Genomic DNA, 18,457 nt, shown 5'->3' on the forward strand with positions numbered 1-18,457 from the left:
TATGTTCATCTTATGGTTAATGGGCAAGATTCTCCCAACTGGTTTCATAGAATCCTAGAATCATAGAGTTGGAAGAGACCACAAGGGCCATGGAGTCCAACACTCTGCCAAGCAGGAAACACCATCAGAGCACTCCTGACATATGGTTGTCAAGCCTCTGCTTAAAGACCTCCAAAGAAGGAGACTCCGCCACACTCCTTGGCAGCAAATTCCACTGTCGAACAGCTCTTACTGTCAGGAAGTTCTTCCTAATGTTTAGGTGGAATCTTCTTTCTTGTAGTTTGGAACCATTGCTCCGTGTCCGCTTCTCTGGAGCAGCAGAAAACAACCTTTCTCCCTCCTCTATGTGACATCCTTTTATATATTTGAACATGGCTATCATATCACCCCTTAACCTCCTCTTCTCCAGGCTAAACATGGCCAGCTCCCTTAGACGTTCCTCATAAGGCATCGTTTCCAGGCCTTTGACCATTTTGGTTGCCCTCCTCTGGACACGTTCCAGTTTGTCAGTGTCCTTCTTGAACTGTGGTGCCCAGAACTGCATGTCTCTGCCATCCTGCAGGTCTTTGCCATCCTTTGTGTTCTATTTAACACAAAAACCACAGCAAAAGCAAACTAAACCTTCCCTCTGCAACACCAGGAAGTATTTCTAGACAGTCAAGACAAAGCAGCAACCAGGCTTTTAATTCAGGTCGTTCTGACCACGAGCTCCACACCCTTATACTTCCTTGGCGGTTGTCCAAGCGTGGCTATATTCTGTGGCAAGCAGCACAATATCCACGTCACAATTAAAACAATTGGAGCATTCAGCAACTGCAGCCACGCAATTATAGGACAATCAGGTTTTGAGGTCTAAAGGGAATGCTCATTCGTTTTAGGTCACTCGTCTCCAAAAATAATCTCCTTGCAGCTGTGATTTGTGCTTGATAATGTAAACCTTATGCTGTGATCACATCTTTTGAAGTTTGGGGATATATTTGCATTTGAAACTCATGTCACCGCCCTTCTGGGTTGTTGTTTTTTTATCCAGAGGAGAACCTGTTGAGACTTAAGATACTAAATGCGCTACTCATCTGGAACAGGTTGCAACTGCCATCGTGTAATTGCCCAAGTTGCACATATGGTGCAGCCCTTTAAAGATGGAAGAAAATCAGAAAGGTGAACTACATAACTGTTGGGGTGGAAGTAGGGATGTGTGTGTGTGTCATCACCCCCTATAAAATAATTTGCAAGGCTAATATAATTATAGGGCTGGAATGCTCCAATGGCAGTTCCTAAGGCCAGCAGTCCAACAAAGAAAAATAAAAACCAAAGAGACTTGGATCTGGGTTACTGTCTCTTCTCAGGATGTCCACTTTTTGCTGTTGCAGACCAATGTGAATACTCACTCCTTAGTTTAGAGGAATGTGTTGCTTTCTTTTTCTGAGGCACTGACTCGCTTTGCCTTGCAAGGTCACCACTGCTTTGACCCAGCACAGTGAGTCATGAGGGACAGACACTTTACTTCTGAGAGCCTGGGCTCAGGAATGGATTTTGCAACTAAGGATAGAAGGGTTCAAGCCTCTTAGTCGCAAAGTGGTTGTCATCGAGCCACTGCTTCTCTGGTGACATTTCTCTCTGTAGTTTCCAGAACAACTCAGATGGGTGGGGAGAGGAGAGACAGCAGCAGCCTTTGTCCTTCACTTGCTGAACTGCTTCCGTCTCTGCATGCCTCCCTCCCACGAGCTGTTTCAGAAACAGTTCAAGGGACTGAAGAGAAAATTGTGTCCATAGAGATTTACCTCTATGATTGTGCGGTGGTGAAATGGAAAAGTGTAGGCTAATGCTTTATGCATTATAGTGGGAGGTGGTGATAATTATCCAAAGGAAAACATGCAAAGCAACTTAGCAGGAGAGCACCCAATGAACTATTCTACAGCTGTTTTGCAAGAAATAAACACTGGAAGGAGACAGTGTGGGCAGTGGGAAGAGGGTGGACCAGGAACACCACGTGATCGACCAGCAGATCGCGATCGGCCTGTTGGACATGCCTGGCATATGATATCTAACCCCCTCTCCCACAGGCTTTCCATGTGGCACACAGACCATTCCATCTTGCATTTTCTTTGCCTTTTGGCCTCGGCCTGTAATACACTCTCTCTCTCAACCCAAGAGTATATTCACCTGCCCATTGAAGTTATCACTTCACACATCTGATAAAGGCGACTCTGATCCCCAAAAGCTAATGCCATAATATATCATTAAAAATTATTGCCACAGAACCTTTTGTCATCATTTCCTGCTACCTCAGAGGTTCGGCTCTCATAAAGGCAATGGATATAGAAGCACAAAGATGTCGATTTAAGTGCTGCAAGATCTAAATTATACCGCGGTCTCCCCACAAAACTAATTTGAGACCATTGCAAAGAAAGCCCAAGGCAGAAAAAACCCCACACTTAGAACAGCAAAATAGATCTTGCACAAGGGCTACTATTGTGGCAGCACGATAGAGATGTAGATATGAACTTATTTGGGACTGCTGCAATCCTGCTGCCTCCTCCCTACAGTCACTGCACCTAAGAAACATCTCATGCAGTTCACAGTCTGAACAGTGGCTAAAGGTAAAGGTAAAGGTACCCCTGCCTGTACGGGCCAGTCGTGTCCGACTCTGGGGTTGCGTGCTCATCTCGCTTGAGAGGCCGGGAGCCAGCGCTGTCCAAAGACACTTCCGGGTCACGTGGCCAGCGTGACGAAGCTGCTCTGGCGAGCCAGCACCAGCGCAGTGCACGGAAATGCCGTTACCTTCCCGCTATAAAGCGGTACCTATTTATCTACTTGCACTTGGGGGTGCTTTCGAACTGCTAGGTGGGCAGGAGCTGGGACCGAACGATGGGAGCTCACCCCGCCGCGGGGATTCGAACCGCCGACCATGCGATCGGCAAGCCCTAGGTGCTGAGGTTTTACCCACAGCGCCACCTGTGTCCCTGTTGAACAGTGACTACCTTCCTTCAAAAAGCACTTCACACAGCTCATCCCAAATGCCTGTCAAACCTTCAATGTCATACCGTGACACTGATACATACCAAATCTGTGAGTATTTACATGGCAGAGCTGAATATGCTGTTCCTTGGGGAGAGGGGGAATCCCCCTAACCACCAAACAACACCATCAGCTTTTTGCATTTCCAATAAGTCTCTCCCCCGCACCCCAAGGCATTCCTTCAAGCTGAGCAAACACAATACCCATTTCTAATGGCTAGCATTGCTTATTACTGTTCATTGGGCTTTTGTTTTTACATATGTTGCATGTTACCATAGAATCATAAAATTGTAGAGCTGGAAGGGACTCTGAGGGTCATCTGGTCCAACCCCCTGAAATGCAGGAATCACAGCTGAAGAATCCTCACTTGATGTCCATCCAATTTAAAAACCTCCAATGAAGGAGAGTCCATCACCTTCTGAGGGAATCCGGAAATATTATATAACACCCCACCTTTTTCTATGGTATTATCTATGTGCATATATTTTTATTTAATGTAAGTCGCTGGGAGGCCTAGTGACAAAAGCCTAATAGGTTTAATAAAGAAATACATACAAAATTCCCATTCCGTCTGTATTTCTTTTTTAAAAAACACACTCCTGGCTACCCCCCCCCCCAATATTTGTACAAGATTCTCTTAAAGCAGGGCTAATTGCCTAGCCCTCCTCCCCTTCCCACACAGACCCCTGGGGTCACTTTCCCATAATGGTCGTGGTCCCCCCCAAGGTGCAGAGCAGCACCTCCTCAACCCCCCCAAGGTGTATCACAACCCTGTCCCAAGCCCTGTCAACGCCAATGCTTACAACCAGATGCTTGCATCCGCCTATCCTGTACATACACGACTGCCCCGTGTTTCAGTGCAAAATGCCACGTCGATACAGCTTTGTCCTGTATCTCGGGTCCTCTCCAAACGCTAGTGCTTAAAAGGGTGTGTCAAATAATAATAATAATAATAATAATAATAATAATAATAATTTATTATTTATACCCCACCCATCTGGCTGGGTTTCCCCAGCCACTCTGGATGGCTCCCAACCGAATATTTAAAACACAATACATGGCAAAATACCATGCACTGAAGGTCTGGGCAGCTAAGCGCAGACAGATTTATAAATCCGCATGTGCGCACATGCATGTGCCACAAGCCCCAGAGGGACCCTCCTGCTGGGGGCTGCCGTGTGTCCTCTTTATCCAAGACACGTCCTCTTCTTCAGGGGTTAAATAAACTGCCTTTATTTCCTTTGAAGGGCCGTCATAGCGTCCCCCCCCCTCTCTCCTAAATTTGGCAACCCTATTTAGGGCTGCGAGAGATTGCTCTGAAGTCACTCCAGCACCAGATTTTTTTCTGGGGGTGGGTGGGATCGCACCCCCCAAGAAAACCCAGCAATGCCCCCCTCCCCTCCTGTATTTCCCCCGCCCACAACCAGCCCCACCGCCTTCCCTTTCAGGCGAGAGGCATCACCAGGCAGGGGAGACCCCCCCCTCTCTATGGGGGGAAAGGGATTTAGGGCCCCCCTTTTCCCCTCCAGGAGGGAGTCAGGGGGGCCTCGCCCGGGCCAGGCACTCACACAAGCCCCCTCCCCAATATCATGACGCCCGGCCCCCACCGGCGCGGCTCCGACCTACCCGCCTGCCTCCCTCGGTCTCCGCTCTCCGGCTCCCCTTCGCAAAGCGCCAACGGGGCCGAGCCGGAAGTGTTTCCGGCCGGACCCTCCCGGCGACGGACCGGCCGAAACGGTCCGTTCTCTTTTCTCCTCCCCCCGGAAACCGCCACCCAGAGGCGGAAGGTTCCGGAGATGGGAGAAATAGAACCATAGCGTAGCGTGATATATATGATATACGATATCTTTATTATCATTGTCCCATGCAGAACAATGAAATTGAAAAACTACATAAAACATTCAAAAACCCCTAAAAACTCTGAAACCACTTTAAAAAATACTCTACTTTAGAGACCCCTTATGCTGCATTTAGAACCAGAAGTGCATTTGCATAGAAACTGTTTCTCAGGCGGCTAGTCCTGGCATTTATAACCCTGTACCTTCTTCCAGAAGGCAGAAGCTGAAAGAGATCATTTCCGGGGTGTGCACTATCCTGCACTATCTCTGCCGCTTTCTTATGGCACCTGGCAGTATAGATTTGATCTAAGGTGGGAAGTATAGATTTGATCTAAGGTGTATCTGAAGAAGTGTGCATGCACACGAAAGCTCATACCAAGAACTGACTTAGTTGGTCTTTAAGGTGCTACTGGAAGGAATTTTTTTGTTTGGACTATGGCAGACCAACACGGCTACCTATCTGTAAGGTGGGAAGAGTACACCCAATTATTCTCTCTGCAGTCTTTACATTATAGAGTCGGGAGGGACCCCCGGGGGTCATCTGGTCCAGGCACCCCCAAACTTGGCCCTCCAGATGTTTTGGGACTACAATTCCCATCATCCCCGACCACTGGTCCTGTTAGCTAGGGATGATGGGAGTCCCAAAACATCAGGAGGGCCGAGTTTGGGGGCATAGCTGTCAACGTTTCCCTTTTTAAAAGAGAGATTCCCTTATTCCAAATAGGATTCCTCGCAAGAAAAGGGAAAAGTTGACAGCTTTGTTTGGGGGTGCCTGATCTAGTCCAACCCCACCCCCTCCATATTTTGCCTAATGTAGGTCTTGAACCCACGACTCTTGAGATGAAGAGCCTCCTACGCTCTATGGACAGCAATCCACACCCAGTCCCACTAGGAAAGCGACAGACCTTCCGCGGCCTTGTGCTTGGCGGGGGCTTCGGCCTGTTCTCCCTCCCTCCCCGCCATGTTTTGCCTTGATAGCCCAGTTGGCAGAACACGAGATTCTTAATCTGAGGGTCATGGGTTCGAGCCCAGAATTGGGCAAAAAGATTCCTCCCGTGCCCTTAGCGGGTTGGGCTGGATGACCCTCAGGGTCCCTTCCGACTCTATGATCTGTAGGAATACACATGTGCTCGTAAACCACTTTGGGCTGCCTTAGGCAATATAAAAGGTGACTAACGAAGTCAATAAATAACAACGAAGGGATGTTGTAGGTGTCACAAACAAACCTTGCCACCAGGCCCAAAGCTTAGTCTTAGCATTCAGCCCCTATCCCATTCTCTCATATTTTAGGGTTGAGTACACACATTCCTTTAATGCACATTCTCTCTCCCCCCCCCCCCTCAAATAATTCTGGGTCCCGTAGTTTTATCCCTCGCAAGGTCACAATTCCCAGCAACCCCTTAAGAAACTATGGTTCCCAGGATTCTTGGGGTGAAGTCTTGTGTTTTAAATGTGCTTTAAATGCAAGGGGTGTGTGCGTGTGCGTGTGCGTGCGCAGCCTTATGGTTCACCCAGACAGCACCCTGGAAACACATTCTTTCCTTCAAAGAATTCTGGGCCTGTAGTTTTACCTCTGTGGTTGTGTGGTGAGACCCTTCTGGGCACCCTTTTCATTTATTTATTTACTTATTTATTTTCTATACAGCCCTTCATCGGAGGATCTCGGGGCTGTTGGCCATACTTTGCACTACGGAGTCCTACTGTAATATGCTGCTGTTTGCCTAGCTTTTCGAAACCGTAGCAGCACAGCAGTGCATAATTAAACATTCTCCTAAAACAAATATTGCATTGTGCCACTGTGGTTAAAAGCCGTGCGCTTGAGACTAACTGCATAATATTAAGATATCAGTGCATTGTTGTTACAATCCAGTACTGTAGTGATCTTTCACTGTGTAATGCTAACAATGCATAGCATTGTTCACTTTCCATACAGAATAACCTTTCTTTCTGTTAGCCTTTCTAGTCATGTGGATGTAGTTCTTAACTCTAATGCTACTTCCCTCTGAATACCAGAGGTGTGGCCGGCTATACATTTTAAATAAATTTGCCTAGGGACATCTGGTTAATTTCTGACGGAAGGAAAAATTGAGGAAGTGTCTTCTTAATTTGTAACTTACAGTACAGTGCAATGCTATACACACATCTTCTCAGAATGGGTTTTAGCCTCGATTTCCCTTCTCTACCTTTTTCCTGTCCTCTGCTTCCCTTAATCACTCTTGTCGTTTAAGTTTGCAAGCCTGAAGGCAAGGTCTCTTTGGCTGTGTACACACTCTACGCATAAAGCACATTCGAAGCACACATTCCCCCTCAGAGAAATCTGGGTGCTATAGTTTACCCCTGTAGTTACCATGCCCAGAAACTACAGTGCCCAGAATTCTTTGAGGGGCAAAATGTGCTTTCAAGGTATCGTGTGTATGCAGCCTATGTCCCTCTGATGTGAGCCACTTTGGGAGACAGTAATGATCTGAAAATACAGTAAACAAATAGGCCCCATTACATTCAATGAGATTTATTTCCAGGTAAATGGGGATAGGACTGCACTGTCAGTCTCTGAACCAGATAATCATTTCATATTTCTGAAAGTGCCTATGTATATGGCACCGTACAATGTTTAAATACTTCCTATCTCCCCAAAGGGGGATGCGGGTGGCGCTGTGGGTTAAACCACAGAGCCTAGGTCTTGCCGATCAGAAGGTCAGTGATTCGAATCCCCACGACAGGGTGAGCTTCCGTTACTCGGTCCCAGCTCCTGCCCACCTAGCAGTTCAAAAGCACGTCAAAGTGCAAGTAGATAAATAGGTACCACTTCAGCGGGAAGGTAAACGGCGTTTCCATGCGCTGCTCTGATTCGCCAGAAGCGGCTTAGTCCTGCTGGCCACATGACCCGGAAGCTGTACGCCAGCTCCCTCGGCCAGTAAAGCAAGATGAGCACCGCAACCCCAGAGTTGGCCACGACTGGACCTAATGGTCAAGGTTCCCTTTACCTTTTATCTCCCCAAAAGGTATGAGACAAAAGGCAAAGAGAAGCATAGAGGTACTAAAATGTAGGATTCCATTAACAGTCCCCTTGCATTGCTACCTAGGCTCACCATCCCTCCTGCTGATTTACAGGATGTTCCCTATTCCTCTTACTTTGAAATGCACCATCCTCAACTCTACTTTGGTTGTGGTCTGTTCTGTGGCAGACCTACATTTTGGGGGTCCTGAAGCTGTCATGGGGGCCCCGTTGCAACCGGCAATGATGTTTGTGTAACCACTGTTATCTTCTTCCATGGGGTTGTTCCAGGGCAGATCACCTTTACAACACCTGCGCTGCTAACTCGCAAACTTTGGGTTTGTTGAAATATATACAACAAAAAATAAATCGGTTTGAGTCGTTCGTCTACTAGACCCCAAAAAACCTAAGCAATGTGGACTGAAGTCGATTCTGGGGCCCCTCTGGGATTAGGGACTCTAAAGCTGAAGTGTCCATAGTTTCATAGTAAATGTGCCCCTGGGTCTGTTTACACCACAGCCCCTATCTATGCAACTCTGCTCAGAAGCAAATCCCACCAAGTTCAATGGAACTTAATGCTCTGGTTTAGGTGCATAGAGATTAAATAACAGCCTTAGCAACTGCAGCAACCCTTCCAAGAGCTCGAGCTCGCTAAAAAACCACAGCTTCTGCACGCTAAGGCAATTCTTAAAGGTAAAGGGAACCCTGACCATTAGGTCCAGTCGCGACTGACTCTGGGGTTGCGGCACTCATCTTGCTCTATAGGCCGAGGGAGCTGGTGTACAGCTTCCGGGTCATGTGGCCAGCAGACTAAGACGCTTCTGGCGAACCAGAGCAGCACACGGAAACGCCGTTTACCTTCCCACCGGAGCAGTACCTATTTATCTATTTGCACTGGTGTGCTTTCGAACTGCTAGGTTGGCAGGAGCAGAGACTGAGCAACGGGAGCTCACCCCATCACAGGGATTCGAACCACCAACCTTCTGATCGGCAAGTCCTAGGCTCTGTGGTTTAACCCACAGCGCCACCCGTGTCCCTAAGGCAATTCTTACACACTTATTAATATAAAAAAGAGTTAGCCTTAAAGTGGATCGGCAGCTGCACTCCAGAGGAACAGAACATACTACCCAAGTTAAGGTAATAATAAAAATCTGGCTAAATGGCTCTATCACATACCCTTGGTTAATGCGTGAAAGAGATACAGATCTACTTAAATGTCTATGCTTCATAGCAGGTCAGTCTGTTTTGTACATCTTACCCTGTGCTGGTGTCTGCTCTGACTGCTAGCAGATCTTCAGGGCTTCAGGTAGAGAGAGAGGTCCTCCACTACCTGCTTACAGGGATCATTTTTAATCGGTGGGTACAAGGACCTGAGCCTGGGACCTTTCACATGCACCACTGGCTCCACCGGAGAGCCATGGCCCTTTGGCAAACAGGACTAAACTGATTCAGCAAAGAGCGCCAGCTAATGTATGAAAATTATTACTGAATTCTGCCCTTTATTTGTAGATCTCAGGCGGTTCACAACCATCCTGGAAAAAGGGAGATTTGGATCCTGCAGAGCCTGAATGCTTTTTCAATAGAATCCAGGCCTAACACTTAGGACATGTTTGCAATGGGTGAATCGCCAATGATTTATCATACCTGACAACTTTCTCTGATGAAAATAGGGGTGTCCAATTCCATTATTATTATTATTATTATTATTATTATTATTATTATTATTCCCCTGCCCTTCTGACCAGGTTGCCCCAGCTACTCTGGGCAGCTTCCAACATATATAAAAACAAAATAAAACATTTTAACATTCCTGCTGCCTTCCGGTGCCTTCTAAAGTTGTAGTTACCATATTTTTTGCTCTATAAGACTCACTTTCCCCCTCCTAAAAAGTAAAGGGAAATGTGTGTGTGTCTTATGGAGCGAATGCAGGCTGCACAGCTATCAAGAGAAGCCAGAACAGCAAGAGGGATTGCTGCTTTCACTGCACAGCGATCCCTCTTGCTGTTCTGGCTTCTGAGATTCAGAATATTTTTTTATTGTTTTCCTCCTCCAAAAACTAGGTGCGTCTTGTGGTCTGGTGCGTCTTATAGAGCAAAAAATACGGTACTTATCTCCTTGGCTTGGGGGTTGCATAACTCCATACCCTCCAACATTTCTCAGAAGAAAATAGGGCAGTCCTAAGGAAAAGCGGGACATTCCGGGATCAGGTCAGAAACCAGGATGGCTGCTGTAAATCCGGAACTGCCCTTGGGAAATGGGGGCACTTGGAGGGTCTGATTCAAGGGGTGGGCTCTTAATGAAATCCACGAGTCTCCCCATTCCTTGCCACATTTCTGGGCAGAGGTAATGGCGCTTTGTACATGTTCAGAGGCAACCCCCTTCTTAATAAGCCGTTCCAACGCGGCTGAGATTGGAGGTCTCGAAAAACAAAAATAGAAATTAAATTAAAACAGAAGCAAAGTAAAACAAGAGGGACTTGGGACTTACCCACTCGGCCAGGAGCTGCTGTCCTGACTGCTCCTTGTCCTCCTCTTGCTCCTGGCCCTGAGTGTCGTCCCCGGAGCCGCAGCTGCCCGCAGGGGAAGGGGCCCTGGTGTCTCGCCACCGGCTGTCCGTGCCGGGCTCTGTCGTGTGCACGGGGGCCAGGGGGGTCAGGGAGCACCTGGGGCACAGGTCCCCCTCGGCCGCCCCGGAGAAGGGCGCCTCGCACAGCAGGCACCGCTTGGACTTCTTGCTGTGTTTGAGCGGCTTGTCTGCCATGGCCGGAGGGTGGAAGGGGGGCCACACTGCAGAAGAGCAACCGGAGGGGAACAGGGCAGAGGAAGCGGGAGGAGGGGCCAAGCATGCTGCGCCTCCCACTTCCTTGCGCTGCACCCCCTTTGCAGACCACAAGGGGGTGACATTGCTCACTTGCGGAGGAAGACATTTCCTGCTACATAGAGGTGAGCTGCAAAAGTAGCTGCTTCAGGGCGCTTGGCTACCTCTCCCCTACTGGGCTGGAGGCCCATTGCACAGGTCCTAGGGAGCAGCTCCGCGTATACGAAGCAAAACCCTGAGAAATAGACTTTTCTTTGTTTTTTTAAAAAAAGGAAATGGTGACAAAAAGCGGGGTGGGTTGTTGTGAAAGGGGATTCCCTTGCACACACCCTAGGCTCAGTCCTTGCCGTCTTTCGATTAAAATAACAGAAGCTTGCAAGGCTGCAAACGATTCTGCAGACTTGTAGCCTTGGTCCGGAGGTCTGACACAGTATAAGCATCTTTTAAAAATATTTTCAAGTACAAACCGGGCATTAAAGAACCAGGTGGAAGCTCGACTCGAAAGTATGGCCCTGGGATACACACCAACTGCCCTATTTAACAGGGATTGACCCGTGTTTAATACCTGGCCTGTTAAATTGTTCTTTCTGTTTGAACATGGGATTTTTAAAAGGTTTTTTTGTGTGGTTTCAAAAGGCAAATTCTGTTGGCTGAAAATGGTCGTTCTTCAGGCTGCATCTCCCTCTGAACGGTCTCTAGGAGTTAAATCTCAGAAGGGGCAGCTGCATCTTCTGATCACATGCGTATTAAATGCACGGACCGCCACTTCATACACAAAAGCAGCCAAGATAAATTCGTAACTGTTGATACCGTGAGATCGTCGTTTCTCTAGAAGGCCTTTATCCAAAGATGACATAACACACCTCTTGACTTGTCAGTTATTGAGGTCCAAATGAACCCTGCAAATCGAGTAGTTTCATCACCGCCCTGGGCAGATCTTTTGATATATTAGGGATTTTTAAGTGCGTCTCACTTCCATTTGTGCCATGTATCATGCTTCAGGGAGCTGAAATGGATGGCCTCTTATGCTGGCCTGCTCTTAAGGGTGCAGGATTCCTGCTAGCTGTCACATGGAGACATTCTCGTCGTAAGAAACCTCTCTTTCCAATGAATAGAAGAGATCTGTTCCTGGTCATGCTTTTCCGGCTAGCTTTATGCTGCCCCCTGCTGCTTTTATTGTCTTATTTTGTTTTTAGTTGTATGTGTTTACTGCAAGCTGGGGAGGAGCCGTTGTGCAAAAGGCAGGGTAAAAATATGCAAAAGGAGACAGATGATGCAGAGTCGTGTGTGGGACTTGGGAACAGAGAGACCCGGGTTTAAACACCTTCTGCTATGAAGCACTGAGCTGGTGCCCTTGGAGCAATCACCAACTTTCGATCTAACTGACCTCTTAAGTTACAGATAGGTAGCCGTGTTGGTCTGCCATAGTCAAAACAAAATAAAAAATTCCTTCCAGTAGCACCTTAAAGACCAACTAAGTTAGTTCTTGGACTTCTGTTTCAGTGTATCTGAAGAAGTGTGCATGCACACGAAAGCTCATACCAAGAACTAACTTAGTTGGTCTTTAAGGTGCTACTGGAAGGAATTTTTTTATTTTGTTTTGACCTCTTAAGGTTTTTGTGAGGATAAGGTGCGGCAGCAGGAAGGACCACATACGCCATCATGAGCTCCTGACAGATCAATGCCTGTAAAGAGGCGCGTGACCCTCTGGCATCCTTCCCCAACCGGGTGCCCCGCAGGTGGTTTCCTACTACAACTCCCATCAGCCTCAGTCAACATGGCTCTGCATGCTGGGAATTGTAGTCCAAAACTCCTGGAGGAAGCCCAACTGGGGAAGGCTGCCGTACTTGGCCGGTACAGAGGTTGGTGCAGTACGACGGCTAAGTTTGGACGCTGGTCGTTCCCTGGTTCAAAGCTGACATTAACCACACACAAAGGCATGCTGGATCACCTGTGTTACCTCTCAGTCCCCTTGATCCTGGACTATGTTACAGAAGAGTTGCCACCTGACCAGGGATAAGTGGTCTGTCCTGCTGCTATGCCTTTTTTGTCCTGCATAGAGATCAGCACTTACAAAGAGATGCCTGGAGACTGTGCTGCTGTTAGAAAGGTGTCAATAAAGTAGACAAGCCTACCTTACAGTGGTGCTGTAAGGGCTGCTAAGCATGCATACAAAGTTCTTTGGGTACATAAAAAGTATCATGTAGTTTCTAAGGGACGCGGGTGGCGCTGTGGGTTAAACCACAGAGTCTAGGGCTTGCCGATCAGAAGGTCGGCGGTTCGAATCCCCGCGATGGGGTCAGCTCCCGTTGCTCGGTCCCTGCTCCTGCCAACCCAGCAGTTTGAAAGCACGTCAAAGTGCTAGTAGATAAATAGGTACCGCTCCGACGGGAAGGTAAACAGCGTTTCCGTGCGCTGCTCTGGTATGCCAGAAGCGGCTTAGTCATGCTGGCCACATGACCTGGAAGTGTACACCGGCTACCTCGCCCAATAAAGCGAGATGAGCGCCGCAACCCCAGAGTTGACCATGACTGGACCTAATGGCCAGGGGTCCCTTTAGTTTCTAAGTTGGGCTGCAGAATTTACAGTGCACTCCTATGAGCGTCTACTCAGATGCAAGGCTCACAGAGTTCAACATGGCTTACTCCGAGGAAACTTCCGTGGTTCTCATAGGATTTCAGTCTTAATTATATAACCTTCTGATTAACGACAAAACGGGCCTCAACCAGGCAGCAGATTAAGGAGAAGTAGCATTGTTTTCAATCTAAAACCAAAGCTTATGAGGCGCCTTCCTTTTCTCTCACCAGAATGGTGTCTGCAGCACAGCTTGCTTCACAACTGTGTGTGTATGTACTAATACATATTACACCTATCTGCAGATTCAATAAATTAATAGATTAAGATTTCATAATTCAAGTGACAGCCTCAGTTCTAAATATTATTTACGTGTACTTTGCAGAGACAATCATGACAAATGTCATAAATAGCCTTCTCCTTACAGGTAGGTAGCAGTGTTGGTCTGCCGTAGCTTTCTCCTACAAGTGTGCTGAGCCAAACAGTTAGGAAAACTACCAACAAAATCTGAGGAAGCCTGACCTAAAGAACATGGTGTTTCTTAAAATTTGTTCCTTGTGGATGAAGCGAAGGTGTGGAATGAGAATGTAAATAGAAGTTGTAAAAAGATAAGGATTTTCAGGACAAATTTAGGAACAGAATTCCACGGTAAAAGTATAGAGTGCATTTATACAATTATCAGTGAGATTTTAACATATTCATTCAAATAGACTGGGATGCAGCACGAGTTTAGCATTTGCAGCAGACTCAATGAATCTGCAACCAGAAATTTCAATTGTTTGTAATGGTTGTAACCAGATGGGTCTCATTAGGCACCAATCGCAGAAAAAATGTTGCAAGGAAATATAGGGTCGAAATTGGCAGGAAATTCTCCAGTACAAACCTTGTTGAAAGGAACAGAAGCTGTGTAAGAGAAGTATCTCATTTTTTTCAGTGGGGCTTGTACAGAAAACTCTAGCTATGTACAAAGCAGCAGCAGAAATCCATCATAAAAGCATCAGGTAGAAAATGTATTTTGTAAACAGGAATGTCCATCCTCAAAAATATATTTGAAACAGTGATCTTCTTTGAACTTTTCACCAGCGTCAGTAGAAGAAACAGCCAAAGGCAACTACCACACAGAAAAGGGTGTCCTGCAGAAATGACAAGGAGAACACCTCCGTGAGCGAAAGCGACCTCAGAGGCAAACAGATTCATGACTTTGGGAATCTGGTGCAGTAACAAGCACGATGGAAATTTTCTTCTGCAATTTTTGTAGGTTTTACACATGAGAACATCAGGACACACGGTTTTTAAGCAGCCTTCAATGGGTGATGCATGGCAAAAGCAGCAAATCACTTACATTCATGAAAATATCCTGAGCGTAGTTGTCTGTGTCTGAATCCCAGAAGCACCGTGCAGCCATGCTGAAGAAACAAATGAGGAACCATCCATTGACAAAGAAAAACATCAGTTGGTGACAATCAGGCGCAGTTTGAGACTGTTCATTCCCTTGATATGTTGAAAATGCTTCCCCAAAATCCCCCCCCGGGGTGGGGACCAACAGGGATAGAAAGGTTGATCCCAAACAAGAAGAGGACAATTTGGTTGAACATAATGAAGTCATCTGGCTTGCGGAACAAATTTGCTTCTGCAATGGAACTTCTCTTCCCTCTCCTCCCCCTTGCATGCCTACAAAATTTACTCTGGAGGGCTGCGGGATCCCTCAGAATAGATTTGGGGGGCATGCAGGGGGTGGAGAGGGAAAGTTCAGTTGTGTGAGTGGAAGCTGTTCTGCAGGCAACCCAATGCCTCCAGCTCTGTGGTGGTGAAACCCAGAAGAACCACCTGGAGACAAAAAAAGTGAGAACAGGCATGGAAATCCTTCAGGTGAAGTGAAGGAAGGGAGATTTACCCACACCAAACATGCTATCACTACAAAGGTGTTTAATTTGCTTTGAATGTTGGGGGTGTGCTGTGCAAGTCAGAATACCGTATTTTTCGCTCTATAAGACGCACCAGACCACAAGACGCACCTAGTTTTTGGAGGAGGAAAACAAGAAAAAAAATATTCTGAATCTCAGAAGCCAGAACAGCAAGAGGGATCGCTGCACAGTGAAAGCAGCAATCCCTCTTGCTGTTCTGGCTTCTGGGATAGCTGCGCAGCCTGCATTCGCTCCATAAGACGCACACACATATTCTCCTTACTTTTTAAGAGGAAAAAAGTGAGTCTTATAGAGCAAAAAATATGGTACATCATGGCATTAAGTCCCCAGAGGAATTGTGTAAATTTGTCAATTGTAGAATGCTCAGGATAAAATAGGAAGCAGCGCTCAACCCTCAGATATCACAATTTACAAACGCATACACACACACACAAACAACAACGACCCACAGTGCAAAAATATTAAGAAATGTGAATGATTTGGTGGGAAGGGAGGGAAGCCTAACTTACTTAACTCCTTCGCCTCTCTGTTCTCCGATCACCACTTGCACCACCATTTTATACCGGTGAAAACCTTTCTCTAGAAAGAAAGATGGGGAAGAAAAAGGATTGGGGAAAATTGAAAGATTTCACACCTGTATATTGTCGCATCATATGTTTGGCCAGATGGAAGAACATCCGCAAGGGTGTGTGTGTGCCCAAGAGAGAGAAAGGGTGGGTGAGTTGGGCAGGAAGATATAGGAAGAAAAAGGCAATTACTCTTGGCACATGCTCTTACCTTTTAACTTTTCCAGGATTGTCTCTGATAACGATTTGGTGAGCTGTGGGATCTCTTCAGGGTTGTACTGTACACTGGCCAGCTCCTCTTTTAACACCTCATGGATACAATCTTTCACCGTAGAAGGGCGGAATCTAATAGGAAAGAATGGCGTAACAGTGCTTACAGTTATATCTCCTCTCCACCAGTATAACAAGTAACTGGAGTCTGGGATGTCTGATTCGGGACAACTCCCAAGGCTTACATCTTTGAGAGGATGATTCACACTCAGTTTACATCTTCATATGGTTTAAGCCTTCAGGGGCTGTACCACTTGAGAATACAGGTGTGAAGAAGGGCCTTGACTGATGGCATTCCTATACAACAAATGAACAGACACCCAGCACATGGGAAAACAACTACCATATTTTTCGCTCTATAAGATACACCAAACCATAAGACGCACCCAATTTTTGGAGGAGGAAAACAAAAAAATAATAATATTCTGAATCCCAGAAGCCAGAATAGCAAGAGGGATCGCTGCGCAGCGAAAGCAGTGGTCCCTCTTGCTGTTCTGGCTTCTGGGATAGCTGCACAGCCTGCATTCGCTCCATAAGACGCACACACATTTCCCCTTACTTTTTAGGAGGGAAAAAGTGAGTCTTATAGAGCAAAAAATACGGTAAGTATCAGGTCATGGCTGGAAGGCTTAGGATGCAGGATATGTGCTGATGCTCAGTAGTTCAGTGACTGGGAACTAAATGTATGCCAGCTTCAAGTCAACATAAGAAAGGATCTGAAAGTTCTTGAAAATACAGTGGTACCTTGGTTCTCAAACTTAATCCGTTCCGGAAGTCAATTCCAATAGCAAGGTGCACTTTCCCATAGAAAGTAATGCAAAATGGATTAATCCGTTCCAGACCATTAAAAACAACTCCTAAAACAACCATTTAACATGAATTTTACTGTTGAGCGAGACCACTGATCCATAAAAGGAAAGCAAAAAACAATGTACTGCAGTCGCACAATCAATCAATCAGTAGCTAAGCTACACAGTAACAAAAACAAAACAAAAAAGCCGCAAAAAAAGCAAGGCAAAGGTAAAGGGACCCCTGACCATTAGGTCCAGTCGTGGCTGACTCTGGAGTTGCGGAGCTTTACTGGCCGAGGGAGCCGGTGTACAGCTTCCGGGTCGTGTGGCCAGCATGACTAAGCCGCTTCTGGTGAACCAGAGCAGCGCACAGAAACGCCGTTTACCTTCCCGCTGGAGTGGTACCTATTTATCTACTTGCACTTTGACGTGCTTTTGAACCGCTAGGTTGGCAGGAGCAGGGACAGAGCAACGGGAGCTCACCCGGTCGTGGGGATTCGAACCGCCAACCTTCTGATCGGCAGGTCCTGGGCTCTGTGGTTTAACCCACAGCGCCACCCGCGTCCCTGCAAAATGCAAAATACATAGCAAAACCAGAAAGACCTCAGCTTAACACTCAAATCAGAGCACGTTTGGCTTCCGAAAAAAGTTTGCAGACTGGAACACTTCCTTCCGTGTTTGCAGTGTTTGGGTTCCAAATTGTTTGAGTGCCAAGGCGTTTGAGAACCGAGGTACCACTGTAAAGGGGTCGAGGTGGATTTGTAGCCCCTGGAAGAGTGATGCCTGCCGGCCTCCAAAGCGGGAGGCAGAACCTGGTGGGATCCAGATGTCGTTGGACCCAGCAAGCCCTGCCTTGCCGCCTTGATCTCCCTGCAGGGCAGGAGCGAATAAGGGAGCGAAGGGGCCCATTTCCCCCTATGGGGGGGAGGGGCTTGTCTGTTTTGTTTTTGCCGGCCCCTCCCCCTCCCGGCCACTGACTTGTGCTGGAAGGCGGGCCGCAGGCTGTAGGTGCGGGCCGGACCCGAGCCGCTGTGGGGCCTGGGACTGCGCCGCGGAGTCGCCTCCCGCGGAGACGCCGGGGTCTGCGCCGGAGACTCCTCCATGGCAACTCCCGCCGCCCGCTGGGGAGAAGCCGGCGCGCGTCGCCTTGACGACGGCCCATTTCCGCTTCCGGCGCCGCAGAGCTCCAAAGGAATTCCTAGAGAGGGATCTCGACGCATTTCCGTTTTCGGAGCAGCAAAGGTCAAAGAAATTCCTAGAGAGGTTACGACCACGGCCCATTTCCGCATCTGGCGCAGCGAAGACCCAAAAGAATTCCTAGAGAGGTCTCGACGACGGCCCATTTCCGCTTCTGGCGCCGCAGAGCTCCAAAGAAATTCCTAGAGGGATCTTAGCGGATTTCCGTTTTCGGAGCAGCAGAGAGCGAAATAAATTCCTAGAGACGTCTCGACAATGGCCTATTTCCGCTCCTGGCGCCGCACAGATACGGTCGGCTCTACACGCTACGCCACTTCCGCTTCCGGCACCACAGAGCTAGACCGCTTAGAGCAGCACCTGGAGTAGAACTTCTTTTTAAAAACCCATGGCGAAAGGGAGGGCGAAGGACTTCTAGCCACCTCTATACAGAAACCAGGGCTCTGGTTTTATATGAGAGCAGAGAAGT

The 18,457-nt window shown here is 47.5% G+C and overlaps 2 protein-coding genes across 4 annotated transcripts in view; both read right to left on the reverse strand.

Moving 5' to 3' along the window:
- Positions 1-10,710, reverse strand: part of PCYT1A (phosphate cytidylyltransferase 1A, choline) — a 37,504-nt gene extending 26,794 nt beyond the window's left edge. Inside the window, exon 1 of one of the 2 annotated variants that reach the window (XM_083739730.1) lies at positions 10,339-10,710. In XM_083739730.1, the coding sequence (XP_083595856.1) occupies positions 10,339-10,611 (273 nt within the window). In that variant the 5' untranslated portion in view covers positions 10,612-10,710. Of the gene's footprint in view, positions 1-4,644; positions 4,755-10,338 lie in introns of those variants that run through there. The other variant, XM_083739731.1, reaches the window with a different exon arrangement.
- Positions 10,711-13,891: 3,181 nt separating this feature from the next.
- On the reverse strand, positions 13,892-18,233 carry DYNLT2B (dynein light chain Tctex-type 2B). 2 transcript variants are annotated; one of them, XM_083739955.1, is made up of 5 exons: positions 17,773-18,152; positions 15,945-16,078; positions 15,677-15,746; positions 14,585-14,648; positions 13,892-14,375 (listed from the first exon to the last, which is right to left on the reverse strand). In XM_083739955.1, exons 1-5 carry the CDS (start codon positions 18,135-18,137, stop codon positions 14,328-14,330), a joined length of 681 nt encoding a protein of 226 aa, XP_083596081.1. In that variant the 5' UTR covers positions 18,138-18,152; the 3' UTR covers positions 13,892-14,327. The 2 variants fall into 2 exon arrangements, with proteins under 2 accessions (XP_083596081.1, XP_083596082.1); XM_083739956.1 differs by lacking the exon at positions 15,677-15,746 and having other exon boundaries at positions 17,773-18,233.
- Between the last annotated feature and the right edge of the window lie 224 nt (positions 18,234-18,457).

The sequence above is a fragment of the Podarcis gaigeae genome, assembly GCF_964106915.1.
Source record: "Podarcis gaigeae genome assembly, chromosome: 5".
NCBI classification, from domain to species: Eukaryota; Metazoa; Chordata; class Lepidosauria; order Squamata; family Lacertidae; genus Podarcis; species Podarcis gaigeae.

Coding starts and splice junctions, on each gene's coding strand:
- DYNLT2B (XM_083739955.1), bottom strand. CDS start 18,137: ATGGGCCGTCGTCGAGACCTCTCTAGGAATTCTTTTGGGTCTTCGCTG. Junction 15,747..15,944: donor AATCCTGGAAAAGTTAAAAG/GTAAGAGCATGT, acceptor CTTTCTTTCTAG/AGAAAGGTTTTCACCGGTAT. Junction 14,376..14,584: donor CTCAGGATATTTTCATGAAT/GTAAGTGATTTG, acceptor TCATTTCTGCAG/GACACCCTTTTCTGTGTGGT.